General features: G+C 37.3%; 1 protein-coding gene across 7 annotated transcripts; it reads left to right on the plus strand.

Moving 5' to 3' along the window:
• The first annotated feature begins 130 nt into the window (after positions 1-130).
• On the plus strand, positions 131-15,274 carry LOC127427237 (BTB/POZ domain-containing protein KCTD5-like). 7 transcript variants are annotated; one of them, XR_007894916.1, is made up of 7 exons: positions 131-658; positions 10,565-10,673; positions 10,781-10,872; positions 11,195-11,341; positions 12,938-13,063; positions 13,366-13,771; positions 14,192-15,274. XR_007894916.1 is itself a non-coding variant. In XM_051674707.1 (7 exons), exons 1-6 carry the CDS (start codon positions 299-301, stop codon positions 13,459-13,461), a joined length of 930 nt encoding a protein of 309 aa, XP_051530667.1. In that variant the 5' UTR covers positions 131-298; the 3' UTR covers positions 13,462-13,493; positions 13,668-15,274. The 7 variants fall into 7 exon arrangements, 6 of the variants coding, with proteins under 6 accessions (XP_051530667.1, XP_051530666.1, XP_051530665.1 ...); XM_051674707.1 differs by having other exon boundaries at positions 13,366-13,493; positions 13,668-15,274; XM_051674706.1 differs by having other exon boundaries at positions 13,366-13,493.
• Positions 15,275-15,371: the final 97 nt, after the last annotated feature.

The raw sequence follows: 15,371 nt of genomic DNA on the forward strand, positions 1-15,371 counted from the left end.
TAAATGTTAGCAGATTTTACTTGGTTTTAAATACAATTTATTACTGTAAATGACTGTGCACGTTATTTTTCTGCATCCTAGAATCTGCGCAGGTTCGTGTGAGAAACACCCCAACTGTGAAGTGGGCGGAGCAAACGGCTTGCAGGAGACGAGCGAATCAACTGACGCGCTTATTGTATTTCTATGATACGAACAAAATCAACACGGTGCGCAGCGTGAGGATCAGAACAACATACGAGGAGCATCCGAGCACCCGGTCTGCATACACACAACACACCAGTCTCAAATTAGTAGCCTAATGGCAACGGAAGACAAAAGAAAAACGGCGGCGCCTCAGGCTTTACCGGAAACCGGATCCCTTTCAACAACAACACCATACAGCAATCTAAATAATAATAACAACAACAATAATAACAACAAAGACAGTGAGGGAAGCGAAGGAGCCACAACAGCCACATATACAGCTGTTGAATCTAGTGGGGCTGAAAATATCATAGGAAACGGTTCTAATGTTAATGCCACTGGAGGCAATAACGGCAAATGGGTCCGTCTCAACGTTGGGGGGACGGTGTTTCTAACGACACGACAGACGCTGCTGAAGGAACAGACTTCATTTCTCTACCGACTGTGCCAGCAGCAAGACTTACATTCGGACACGGTAAGACAGGATGTGAATGCTATTTGACTTTATTCAGTGTTTTCCCTTCGGATACAAAGCGCGTATGTTGACATTTAGTGATGAAGCTGGGGGTCTTGAGTCAGATGAAGGTACACGTGCTGCGCTGCTTAATGCGGACCACCTCAGTGCTTGTGCATTAGAGCAGAATCACATACATTAAACAGCCACATCCTCATTTCACTCCATGATACTGTTATCAGAAAATGTGACCTGATTTTGAAGGAATTCCTCCTTTTTTTGTTAGGGTGATGACCTCATGACATCAGTGCCTCCTTAATATATAGGACTGAATCTCATGAAAACATGCCCAGGTCAGAATTCACCCTAAAATAAAAAGAAAAAAGTCTCACAAACTGCTTTATTAGGTACACCTGTACACCTACTTATTCATGCGATTATCTAATCAGCCAATCGTGTGGCAGCAGTGCAGTGCATAAAATCATGCAGATATGGGTCAGGAGCTTTAGTTAATGTTCACATCAACCATCAGAATGTGAAAAAAAAAAAAAAAATGTGATCTCAGTGATTTATACTGTGGCATGATTGTTGGTGTCAGACGGGCTGGTTTGAGTATTTCTGTAACTGCTGATCTCCTCGGATTTTCACACAGAACAGTCTCTAGAGTTTACTCAAAATGGTGCCAAAAACAAAAAACATCCAGTGAGCGGCAGTTCTGTGGATGGAAATGCCTTGTTGATGAGAGAGGTCAACAGAGAATGGCAGCCAAGAACAGAAAGCTGAGGCTCTTGGCTGACAGAAGTGGAACCCGACGTGATCTTCTGCTGTTGTACCCCATCCGCCTCAAGGTTCAACGTGTCATGCATTCTGAGATGATATTCTGCTCACTACAATGGTACAGAGCGGTTATCTGAGTTACCGTAGCCTTTCTGTCAGCTTGAACCAGTCTGGCCATTCTCTGTTGACCTATCTCATAAAAAGGCATTTCCGTTCGCAGAACTGCCACTTACTGTATGTTTTTTTAAATTTTTGGCACCATTCTGAGTAAATTCTAGAGACTGTTGTGTGTGAAAATACCAGGAGATCAGCAGTTACAGAACTACTCAAACCAGCCTGTCTTGCACCAACAATCATGTCACGGTCAAAATAACTAAGATTATATATTTTTTTCCCCATCTGATGGTTGATGTGAACATTAACTGCAGCTCCTGACCCATATCTGCATGATTTTATGCACTGCACTGCTGCCACACGATTGGCTGATTAGATAATCGCATGAATAAGTAGGTGTACAGGTGGACCTAATAAAGTGGCCACTGAGTGTATATTTTGTATAGGGACAATGAAGCCTTTTGAGGAGAAATGTGCATAATTGTCCAAATACATTGTCAAGTAGGGTCACAATAAAAAAATTAAAAAAAAAACCCTTAATGGGATAGTTCACCCTAAAATGAAATTTCTCTCATCATTTACTCACCCTTATGCCATCCCAGATGTGTGACTTTCTTCTGCTGAACACAAATGGAGATTTTTTTGAAGAATATCTCAGCTCTGTAGGTCCATACAATGCAAGTGAATGGTGACCACAACTTTAAAGTTCCAAAAAGCACATAAAGGCAGCATAAAATTAATCCATGTGACTCCAGTGGTTTAATCTGTGTCTTCAGAAGCGATCTTATCAGTTTTGGGTGAGAACAGACCAAAACGTAACTCCTTTTTCACTATAAATCTTGATATCAGTCTCCTTAGCGATCATGATTTCAAGTTTGACTGCACTTCCTAGCACCATCTAGCGCCCTGTGCATGCATCCAGCACTAGGAAGTGTAATCTAACTTGAAACCATGATTGTGCCTAGAGACTGCAATGGCAAGATTTTTAGTGAAAAATGAGTTACATTTTGGTCTGTTCTCAACCAAAATTAGTTGGATTGCTTCAGAAGATACAGATGAAACCACTGGCGTCACATGGATTACTTTCATGCTACCTTTATATACTTTTTGGTGCTTCAATATTTTGGTCACCATTCACTTGCATTGTGTAGACCTACAGAGCTGAGATATTCTTCTAAAATTCTTTGTGTTCTGCAGAAAAAAGTCATACACATCCAAAAGTTTGGAATAATGTTCAGATGTTGCTCTTATGGAAAGAAATTGGTACTTTTATTCACCAAAGTGGCATTCAACTGATAATAATGTATAGTCAGGACATTAATAACGTGAAAAATTACTATTACAATTTGAAAAAAAAATAAACTACTTCAAAGAGTTCTCATCAAAAAATCCTCCACGTGCAGCAATGACAGCTTTGCAGATCCTTGGCATTCTAGCTGTCAGTTTGTCCAGATACTCAGGTGACATTTCACCTCACACTTCCTGTAGCACTTGCCATAGATGTGGCTGTCTTGTCGGGCATTTCTCGCGCACCTTACAGTCTAGCTGATCCCACAAAAGCTCAATGGGGTTAAGATCCATAAAACTCTTTTCCAATTATCTGTTGTCCAATGTCTGTGTTTCTTTGCCCACTCTAACCTTTTCTTTTTGTTTTTCTGTTTCAAAAGTGGCTTTTTCTTTGCAATTCTTCCCATAAGGCCTGCACCCTTGAGTCTTCTCTTTACTGTTGAACATGAAACTGGTGTTTAGCGGGTAGAATTCAATGAAGCTGTCAGCTGAGGACATGTGAGGCGTCTATTTCTCAAACTAGAGACTCTGATGTACTTATCCTCTTGTTTAGTTGTACATCTGGCCTTCCACATCTCTTTCTGTCCTTGTTAGAGCCAGTTGTCCTTTGTCTTTGAAGACTGTAGTGTACACCTTTGTATGAAATCTTCAGTTTTTTGGCAATTTCAAGCATTGTATAACCTTCATTCCTCAAAATAATGATTGACTGAAAAGTTTCTAGAGAAAGCTGTTTCTTTTTTACCACTTTTCACCTAATAAGGAATAGTTCAACCAAAAATGAAAATTTGCTGATAATTTACTCACCCTCAGGCCATCCAAGATGTATCTGAGTTTATTTCTTCATCAAAACAGAATTTAAGATTTTTAGGATTTCATTTCAAATGCAAGTGAATGTACTCCATTTTTTGACAGTCCAAAATTCATATTTAGGGTGCATCAAAATCATCCACACAACTCCAGTCGACAAATAAAGTTCTTCTGAATGCAAACGATTGATTATTTTGAGAAACAAAACAATACTTATATATTTTTTAACTACAAATGTTCGCTTCCGTACATCTCTGTGATGTGCGCTCATGAGAGGGATGACGTAAGCTCGTTGGTAAGGTCATGCGTCACGTGGAGGAGTCAGGAAGCGCGTCATTGTTTACATTATTTTTAATTTATTATTATTATTTGGAAATTATTATTTTTTTTATTTTTTTATATTTTTTTGAAATTGTTTTGGACTGTTTTGGTTTGTGAAAGGTGCTTAGTCTGTGCAAGTTTCTATTGTAAACAATGACACGCTTCCTGCGAATGGAGGACATTCACTTGCATTGTTTAGAGGAGGAGGCCTGAAATGAAATCCTAAAAGTCTTAAATTCTGTTTTGATGAAGAAAGAAACTCAGATACATCTTGGATGGCCTGAGGGTGAGTAAATTATCAGCAAATTTTCATTTTTGGGTGAACTATTTCTTTAAGACATGCCAGTTTATTGCATAATGTGGCAACTCAAAAACAAACACAATGTTAAGCTTCATTTAACGAACCAAATAGCTTTCAACTGTGTTTGATATAATGGCAAGTGCTTTTCTAGTACCAAATTAGCAATTTAGCATGATTACTCAAGGATAAGGTGTTGGAGTGATGGCTGCTGGAAATGGGGCCTGTCTAGATTTGATCAAAAATTTTTTCAAATAGTGATAGTGCTGTTTTTTACATCAGTAATGTCCTGACTATACTTTGTGATCAGTTGAATGCCACTTTGGTGAATTAAAGTACTAATTTCCTTCCGAAACAGCAAAATCTGTGCATTATTCCAAACTTTTGGCTGCCAGTGTATGTTATGTAATAATAATAAATATGTGTTACTTGTACGTTATTTGTTTAGTTCCTATTATATGGTGTTTTTTGACTAAGCATTGACTAAGGAATAAATATTTTATTAACAGATGTACTCCTGCCTTTAAAGCACATCTTTACACTATCCACACCCTCATCCTCCTATCTTATATTCCCTCTTATTCCACATTTAAAGCACCTCCTTCCCCACAGTAAGTGGTGAAGCACAGAAGTCTAGTTGAGCTCATCTGTGGCTTCTCATCACCCATCATAGCTCAGTTATTACTGGCTTCACCACAGTGTTGTGTGCACTCTCACTGGTCATGTCACTCTTCTAATGAGATAAGAGTCATGGCACCTTGAAGGCTTCCAGACCTCTGCACAAAAATATTTATGAAGGGCTTCTGTTCTATTCTTGGCCTTGATTTTTCTTGATTGCAAGTGTAATAGCTTCTATCTTTTTAAGAGCTTAAGTGTAGTATTGAGCCATAGCATTTGTCAACATGTTTAGAATTTAGAACAAATCAAGCACGTGCAGCTTGATCCAATTATATTTCAGAACTTGTACTGCAACAAAGACCAAAGCTAAGAATCAGGGACCTCAGAAAACATTCTGAAGAAATTCTTCTTAACCTCTATTTTCTTCTTATTTTCTAACTTAAAAAAGTAATAAATATTTTGTATTTCCTAAAAGACTTCTTAAGAATGTTCAGTGTCCTTGTCAAGTATAAATATTCTTATGAACTTAATGTAATTTATTCTAAGAACTTTTTTTGTGTGTGTGTGTGAACATAATTGTGTATTTTCAGTAAGCAGAATTATTAGCTAATATTTCCATTTGGTGTGAACAATGCCCTATTCAGGGCTGATTTTTAGTCCCAGTACATACAGTAGTGCTCAAAAGTTTGCATACCCTGGCAGAAATTTTAACATTGATTTTGAAAATATCATGCAAAAAAAAAAAGTCTTTTATTTAAGGATAGTGATCATATGAAGCAATTAGACCAAGAAAGATTTCAGCCACAACTGCCAGAAGAATTGTTCGGGATACAAAGAAAAACTAACAGGTAACCTCAGGAGAAATACAGACTGCTCTGGAAAAAGATGGATTTTCTTTGTATTCCAAACAATTCTTCTGGCAGTTGTGGCTGAAATCTTTCTTGGTCTACCTGACCTTGGCTTGGTATCAAGAGATCCCTGAATTTTCCACTTCTTAATAAGTGATTGAACGGTACTGACTGGCATTTTCAAGGCTTTGGAAATCTTTATATATCCTTTTTCATCTTTATAAAGTTCCATTACCTTGTTACGCAGGTCTTTTGACAGTTCTTTTCTGCTCCCCACGGCTCAGTATCTAGCCTGCTCAGTGCATCCACGTGAGAGCTAACAGAGCTCATTGACTATTTATACACAGACACTAATTGCAATTTAGAAAGCCACAGGTGTGGGAAATTAACCTTTAATTGCCATTTAAACCTGTGTGTGTCACCTTGTGTGTTTGTAACAAGGCCAAATATTCAAGGGCATGTAAACTTTTGATCAGGGACATTTGGGTGATTTCTGTTATCATTATGATTTAAAAAGGAGCCAAACAACTATGTGATAATAAATGGCTTCATATGATCACCATCCTTAAATAAAAGAGGTTTTTTTTTGCATGATCAGTCATAATTTCAAAATCAATGCCAAAATTTCACAATTTCTGTAATTTTGTATATCTTATTGAATATTTATATTGAACCTTCTGTTCTTCAATAATAATAAAAAAATCCAGTTTTAGCACAATGTGTGGACTTTTCAGACGGTCCCTTACCACATCCTCCACACAGTATTAGCCCGTTTCAGCACAATGTGTGGATTTTTCAGACGACCCTTTTCTCACCTTATGGAAAATTTCCAACTTGTATTACATTAACTATCTGGAACCACTTTGCCGTGATGCCATCTGACCAGCTTATGGGACAAATCACGTCCCGTAGGCTATTGATTTGATTCGGGATGCATCACTTCATATTTAAATACGGGATGATCCCCTATTTTACGGGACAGGTGGCAACGCTACCTGGAGGTCTAATACATCCTCATAAGCAAAGTGTGGATGCGGAAAATCGCGAGTTTATCGGGAGAAATTGTAAATGGGGAGTACAGCGGGAGGAGGCGTGGATAAACTGGAGAAACCCGGTAAAATCGGGAATGTTGGCAGATATGGTTATAAGCGATTTTTCTTTTTTTTTCATGGAAAAGTATGCAAAAATAATGTCCCACTCACTTAAAGATATTAATGAAATAAGTGTCCTGAGATATCTCACCGGTCTATGTGACAGCTGTAGACTTTGTTAACAGCAAACACAAATGTGTCCGCGAACCACGGACATTGATGCTTTTCACCTGTCAATCATTTTGCTCGTTCTCATTTGAAGCGGATCATTGAGGCTATGATTCATAATGTTTGTCAGATGAGGGCGCTATTGTGCCACTGTTGAATTTGCAGTCACAAGAACAAACAATTCTGCTCTTTTGCACGGTTTTGGTCTCAAAATTATCTTTGGAGGGCGGGGTTTTGGAATGAAGGGGCGTGGCTAATTCAGTGGCTCAGTCACGTGAACGCTTCAGAACGCTAAAATCGCTTTACAGGCTTAGTTTAAAAAATTGTGAACCAAACCATGAGTTCAGTATCATGAACTGAATCGTGAGATGAGTGAATCGATACACCCCTAATGATTACCACAAAAATTATTTAAAAAAAAAAACAAATCTGGGTTACAGTGAGGTACTTACAATGGAAGTGAATGGGGGGCCAATCCGTAAATGGTAAAATACTCACTGTTTCAAAAGTATAGCCACAAGACTCAAACAATATGCAATCACTTACTAACCTTGTGTGTAAAGTTAGGCTATATCCAATTTTACAACTTTATTGCCATGATGACGTAATGCCATACACCCTAAAACAACAGTAAAATGACTATTTAAACAACTTTACAGCTTAAAAATACACGTGCTTTTATAAAAGAAGCTTCACATTTCTGCCTTTAAACCCACAAAAAAATTGCCCCATTCACTGTTAGTTTGTAAGTGCCTCACTGTAACCTTGATTTTTGCACTTGTAATAAAAGGGATGAGTCAAAAAATGTTTTGGTGGGAATCAACTTTATACCAAAAAATGCTGTCGATTGAGCTCAACTTGTATTGAATCTGCAATATTCCTTTTAGGTCAGTCTCAAGAGTGAATAACATAAAACATGAGAGATAAATTATTCCTCCATATTTTACTTTCCAAACATTGATGTTTAAATTTTCTTATATCATGCTGTGAAGCAAAATATTGCTTTACATGGGACGGGCTATTATGGAGCTCTGTTTTGAAATTAATAAGCTCTTTGTTTGCCTACCAGGTATTTCCCATGAGATGCAGCTAGTTCCCTATAGGGATTTGGTTCTTGTACTTCCTTGTAAAACTGCAGAGATAAATATGAGTGCAAGATGAGCATGGACAGAAAGCGGACTTGTCTGATTTAAAATTCTGCCTGTTTAAGTCAAATACAGTTGTATTATGTGTGAAATCTCCGGTGCATTTCTTGTGTTCTTGTGAAATCCCAAGCGGAGGGGGACAGCTTGTCCCCTCTGACTCACTAAGACACTGGAGGAGTCATGTGCAGGTGTTGTCATGCCTACTGTCAAGTCTAATCATGTCTATTGTGGAGCTGTCTGCTGTTCTTGCTATTTTGAAAATGAATTTTTTTTTTCTTTGTGTGTCTGTGTGTTTGCTCATGTGTAAATTATGTTCTGTGCTACTAATGTCTGTGAGATTGTGTGCTGTGAATTAAAGGGATAGTTAATTTCTGTCATCATTTACTCATCCTTATGTTGTTCCAAACCCAATTTCTTTCTACAGTGAAACACAAAAGGCAATATAAGGCTTAAGGTTAACCTTAGTCACCATTCACTTTCATTGTATGAGGAAAGATGCAGTGAAAGTGCATGGATACTGAGCCTAATATCTCATTTCATTGCTTTTCAGCTTCTGTTTATTATAAATATAGATTGTTTTCTACAGTATATATACGTTGTTCATGTCTTTGTATCTCTTCATATCTCTCTGGTTTCTCTATTATAGTGCTTCTATAATATTGCAGCACCTCTATTCTGTTACACCACCATATTCCTCTTTCTTTTTCCACACTCTGTATATTTTCTTTTATTCTCACTTCTTTCAACCTGGTACCTTTCTAAACACCCTTTCTCTCAAATTCCTTTTTGCACCATAGCTGGCCTCTTTCAGATTGATCATGCCCTGGGCTTAGTTGTGTAATGTTCTCTGTAGGACATGTTGTACTAGGGTGTGATGTAGCCTACATGATGTACTGCACCGTAGGTCCTGCCTCACTAGAGCTGTGCTGAGCTCTTAAGGTTAATTCATTGCACAGAGAAGACCCTCAGCCATTCTAGGACGATGGCTTTAGCCATGCTAATGTGACCTGCGCTCACTGTCACTTTGTACATGCCCTTTTCTTTAATGTTTTCTTCTCTTGTGCCAAGTCACATTTTTATTCCCTTGGGCCTTGTACTGTTCAGTGCATTCTGTACATGAGCATTCAGTTAAACAGCTTCAGCACACTGAGTAGGGAAACAGTTATCACATTATTAAATTATTACATTACTGTAAATTATTCAATATTAAATTCTAACGGTATTTACTATTACAATTTTAAATACTACATAATTTAATATTTATTTTAAATAATGTGATATTTATACATAAAAAATAAATAAAAAAATAGTTCAACCATAAATGAAAATTCTGTCATAATTTACTCTCCCTCATGTCGTTCCAAACCCATATGACTTATTTCTAAAATGAAACACAAAAGGGAAATATATTAATGAATATACAGGTCTATCAATTCAATGCAATGGCAGTTGATAGTGTTCTTTTTTAAAGCTTAAAGGAATATTCTGGGTTCAATACAAGTTAAGCTCATTCGACAGCATTTGTGGCATAATGTTGATTACCACAAAAATTAATTTCGACTCATCCCTCCTTTTCTTTAAAAAAAAAATCTGGGTTAAAGTGAGGCACCTACAATGGAAGTGAATGGGGCAAATTTTTGGAGGGTTTAAAGGCAGAAATGTGACGCTTATAATTTTATAAAAGCACTTACATTAATTCTTTTGTTAAAACTCATGTGTTATTTGAGAGTAAAGTTGTTTAAAATGTAATTTTATGGTAATTTTAGGGTCTTAGGGTCAACGATGTTGTAAAATTAGCTATAACTTTACACAGAAAAGGTTTAAAAGTGATTTTATATTTTCATGTTTACATGCATATTGTGCATGTCTTGTGGCTATACTTTTGAAACAGTGAATATTTTAACATTCAGAAAATGGCCCACATTCACTACCATTGTAAGTGCCTCACTGTAACCCAGATTCTTGTTTAAAAAAAAAGAAAATAAATTTTTTTTGGTAATCAATATAATGCCACAAATGCTATCGATTGAGCTTAACTTGTATTGAACATGGAATATTCCTTTAAAGTATTATAAAATTAGCCTTTGCTGCTTGTGCTTCATATTCCAAGTCTTTTAAAGGCATACGATAGGTTTGGATAAAAAAAACCCCGAAATGTAAGTACTTTTTCAGTGAAAATCTTGTTGTCTGTTGCGCATTCATGAGAGCTATGAGAGAAGCTTGTTCACATTTAATTACGCGTTTATGCAAGAACTTTAGCAATGTATCTTGCTACAATTTTTCATTATTTTTTTCCTTTTGTCTTCTGTGTAAGAAAGAAAGTAATATAGTAAGTAAATGACAAGAGAATTTTCTTTTTTGTGTGAACTGTTCCTTTAAATGTGATTAAACATTAATCAGTTATTTAACTACTTCAAGTCAAACCGATATTCAGTCCTGTGATTTGTGTGTAGGATGAATCTGGTGCTTATGTGATTGACCGAGACCCCACCTATTTTGGTCCCATACTCAACTACCTGCGACATGGGAAGCTGGTTTATAACAAGGAGCTGGCAGAAGAAGGTTTGTGAATTTACCGTTGTTAAATCTCTGGCCACACGTCAGATGATAATGCATTTTTATACAATCAATTTGTTAAAAAGAAAACAAAAACAAACTTGTGTCTTTAGGTGTTTTGGAGGAGGCGGAATTCTACAACATCACACCGCTGATTAAATTAATCAAAGAGAAGATTCTTGAACGAGACTCCAAGGCCACACAGGTAATGAACAAGGCCTTTATCATGCCTCCATGTGACTTCAGTTTTTCTGGAAATGTATCACAGCATTCCTTCATTTGTATCTGTTTTTCACAGCTCCTTTGCTTTCTCAAAACTATGATCTAAGAATTTCTGTCCATCCCAGTTGCTACTGTACATTCGTGACTATATTTGCATGCTTATGCAACAGCTTCCAGTCTCCCGCCTACTCTCTCTTTTCTTTTAATACTTGCCTTTTGGCATCATCCTCCACTTCCCACCACGTCTTTTTACTCCTCACCAGTCCTTACCCGTCTCTCTCTCTCATTCTATCTCGATCATACAGCAGGTACCACCAAAGCATGTGTATCGGGTGTTGCAGTGTCAGGAAGAGGAGCTGACACAGATGGTGTCCACCATGTCGGACGGCTGGAAGTTTGAGCAGGTCAGCGTGCGCGCCAGCCGAAAGCCCCGCCCCGGACTGCTCTGGACTGTGGGTTGGACTGACACTGAGTTGATTTCCCTTCCCCTGATCCCAGTGCCCCCAGTGTCCAATTCTCCCCTCAGATTCAGAGTCCAGTAATGTAGCTGAAGTGTTAAATTGCATTTTTACCATGTAGTCGCTTGGCTACTCAACTGGGTTTTACAAGATCAGTTGCACCAAACCCTCTCAATAATATGCATTTTATTTTTAAAAAGGACAAAATGTACGATATTATTCTGGTTTTGTACACATGCACAGTGCCATTAGGGTTGTCACGACAAAAATTTCAGTAGTTGATACCAATACTAGTACGGTTTCATGGTTCTCCATACTAATTATGATACCACAGCAAAAACAAATAATCTATTGAAAACATTCTTATGAAAAGTTTGTAAGTATATTCATTTTGTAATATTTAATAGAAACATTAAAAAATTTAATGAAACAGCCTTCAAGTATTTCTCCAAGTAAACATTGCTTCAAGTGTTTTCCAAGTAATTATTGAAGTAAACAAAGAACAAATCTCTTTTTCTGTTGGTTTTTTATTAAAATGGTCTACAGCGGCAGGTCTGTTAGGCTGCATTAATGGAATGTTCCAGGTTCAATACAAGTTAAGCTCAGTCGCCAGCATTTGTGGCATAATGTTGATTACCACAAAAGTTAATTTCGACTCGTTGCTCCTTTTCTTTTTAAAAAGCAAAAATCTATGTTACAGTGAGGAACTTACTATTTAAGTGAATGTGGCCAATTTTTGGAGGGTTTATAGCTTATAATTTTATAAAAGCACTTGCATTAATTATTTTGTTAAAACTCATGTATTATTTGATCTGTGTTGTTTAGATTGTAATTTTTACAGTCATTTTAGGATGTGATTACATCACCATGGCAACGAAGTTGTAAAATTGGCTAAAACTTTACACAGAACAGGCTAGTAAGCGAATTTATCACACTAAAATCACTAAAATCATGACATGCATATTGTTTGTCTTGTGGCTATACTTTTGAAAAAGGCACTTCCATTGTAAGTGCCTCACTGGAATCCAGAGTTTTGCTTTTTTAAAGAAAAATTTATTTTTGTGGTAATCAATATTATGCCACAAATGCTTTCGATTGAGCTCACTGTAACTTGTATTGAACCTGGAATATTCCTTTAACACTAGGGCTAATGAACAGTTCTGATATTTTCACTCAAATTAATTGCACTGTTTACATTCACTTTAGACATAACTGACTGTGTTTACGTTGATAGGTCACCACAATGGACATTTTGAACAATAGGTGCTTTTGATCATTCACGCTCTCGAAAGCAGTCAAACAGTGCACGGGTACTCAGTACTAGTACTAGAAAGTCAGTACTCTGTTCTAGAAAGACTGTTATCATTTTGTCTTTTTAATTTTAGTATCGACTAGGTACCGAAATACTAGTACTTAAGACATTCCTAATTGCCATGAAACAAGATCATTTTTTTGGGTGCAACTGACTGGGTATTTGACCCAGCTTGATGTTTTTCTTCATGGTCCTCACCCCTTTCCTCAAATCTTGAGTACTTGTGATGAAGGACCCTCTTTCTCTCTCTCTTTCTTGGCTGTTCCTTGGTTTTGAAGATGGTGAACATTGGCTCATCTTACAGCTACGGAACTGAGGACCAGGCTGAATTTCTCTGTGTAGTGTCAAAAGAGCTACACACCTCGGGTGGAGGCTTGGGAACAGAGCAGAGTCACAAGACTAAGGTTGGAGCACATACATACACATACTAAAAGTATTGATTGTGCCACCTCACACACACTCTAAAGCACAGTTCCAGTGATACATTCCTCAAACACATCCTCACAACCTAGAAAGACTGCATCTTTGCATCTCTACTCATTCCTTATCATGCATTAGTATGATCTCTTCGCATCAATAGCATTGAAAGTCATCCGGACACCTACTTACAATTACATACATTTTTTTTTTTGGGTATGCTGTCATCTGTCACTCTGTGGTCCCTCACTTTTCTGGTCACGCTGTTATTCACTCAAAACACAACCAGACCTCGGACACACAGGAAGAGGATGGAGCGAGGGAGGAAGAGGAGGAGGAAGAGGGAGAGAGAAATGCCACCTCCAATGAGTGGATTAGAGATTAGCAGAAACTTGTGTCAGTGTCCCAATGGAATTGGTGAGGAATACCGTCATGTTGGTTGTGTTAGTGGTAGAGAAAATTCTAGTAGAGGGTTTGGGTTAATTGCATTTCAATGCATCAAATAAAGCTGACCACAAAGAAGCAAGATCTAAATTGGATAATTTGACTGTGAAAATTGTCCTCTGATATAAGGTTGTATGGCATCTACAGCATCGTAGGATTTTTCACATGCCTTTTATAAGCAGAGTGCAATGAAATGCAATAGCCGTCATCTCCTAGCAACTCCCAAGCTTGGCTTTCTGTCAATCTCCCTTGTAAGTAACAACTGCATATGTAAACACAAATTTGTAAGTGTGCAGACAAACACAGGAATGTTCCAACTTAAATGTTGAAAGAAATTATCTGGAAGCTAATTGGAGTCCTGCATAGAAATGTATATATAACTTCTGAATGGGATTTTCCGCATAGATCACCAGACTTTGAAATGGTGACTGAGCTTCAGTCAACCAAACGTCTTCAATATTTAGCACAATGTCAGTTCCATAAATTGCCATTGAGTCACTGCCATCTCCACCCATATCCACATCTTCAGCTAAATTTATCTTTGTATTTGTCATTATTACATGGAACATAGGAGACATATTTCTTTCGTAATTAAACAAGATTATCAGTAAATATTCATAACTAAATCCCAGTCTGAGTGTGTCTGTAATATCTTTTCCACTGTTTTGCAGCTTTTCCAGATCCATGGATCCCGGATGTAGGATACAGAGAATTTTATTTTTCTAGATATCCATTTTATCATGCGCTCATGATGTTGTTTTATAGCTATAATTTTGTAGATTTGTTGTCTTGAGGAACAGGTATTAGTGGGAGACAACAACTTCACAACCAGCAGAAAAAAAAAAAAAAAAAGATGTCATTGTGCTGAATTAAAATGTTTCAGAAAGCAAATGGCACTTGAGGAATTACCATTTAAGAAAAAACTGTTGCATCTTTGTAAATGGCCTATTACCAAAGAGTGCAACTTAGTTATGGAATACTTAAGTAAATATGATTCACTTAAAACTGACAGGGCAGAACAAACCTGAGAATGAAGGATGTCATTTTTTTAGACATCATCGGGAAATACAACATCATTAATGATGGAAAGATTGTGGATAGGTTTTGCACATGTTCTATTGCAGAAGAAAATGGTGACTCGGACACCAATCATGCCCTGTTCCATCTAGCAAACATGCACAGATCAGGAATGGGTAAAGTGCCAGCAGTGTCACCCTGGCAGATCACCAGCAGGGCACTTTACCACCATTTTCAGTCTGCAGGAATGCATTTTGATAGTCACTTGCTCCAGCTAGAAGGAAAGGGTGTCATTAGAGGCCACTGGGATGTTATGGGCCTGTGGAAGTGTATGTTGTGTGGGACCTGAGAACTAGTAACTGAGCACAATTCACTTAGTGCTGTACCTTTAACAAAGTTTTTGTTCGTTCAGCTAATGTGCTGGAAATTTTTGGTGGATTGATACTGTGTCACTTGTTCATGTGCTTTGTGCAAAGATTATATGTATATTTATTTTCAAAGGAACAAGACTCTAAATGGCAATCAAAATCTTTAAAATCAACATGCCTCAATTCAACAAATGATAAAGTTAAGCACCTTCTGCTCCCTTTAGTCTAGAGCAGAACAAACAAGCATTCTTTGGGATTTTTATGTGTGGCTCGCTGATTTGCATGCCTAAGCTTATTTATTAGACATGCTGTAGTTTTGCACAAATTTGCATAATGTATCTGGATAGGTGAAAGATTGTTTTTTTTTTTTTTTAAATAAGAATGCTTGATGGCACATTGTTATTAGTCAAAATAGACTTTAAATTGTTTTATTGTAAACACTTCATGTTCAGTCTGTGTTTGTACT

The sequence above is a fragment of the Myxocyprinus asiaticus genome, chromosome 36 (assembly GCF_019703515.2).
Source record: "Myxocyprinus asiaticus isolate MX2 ecotype Aquarium Trade chromosome 36, UBuf_Myxa_2, whole genome shotgun sequence".
NCBI classification, from domain to species: domain Eukaryota; kingdom Metazoa; phylum Chordata; class Actinopteri; order Cypriniformes; family Catostomidae; genus Myxocyprinus; species Myxocyprinus asiaticus.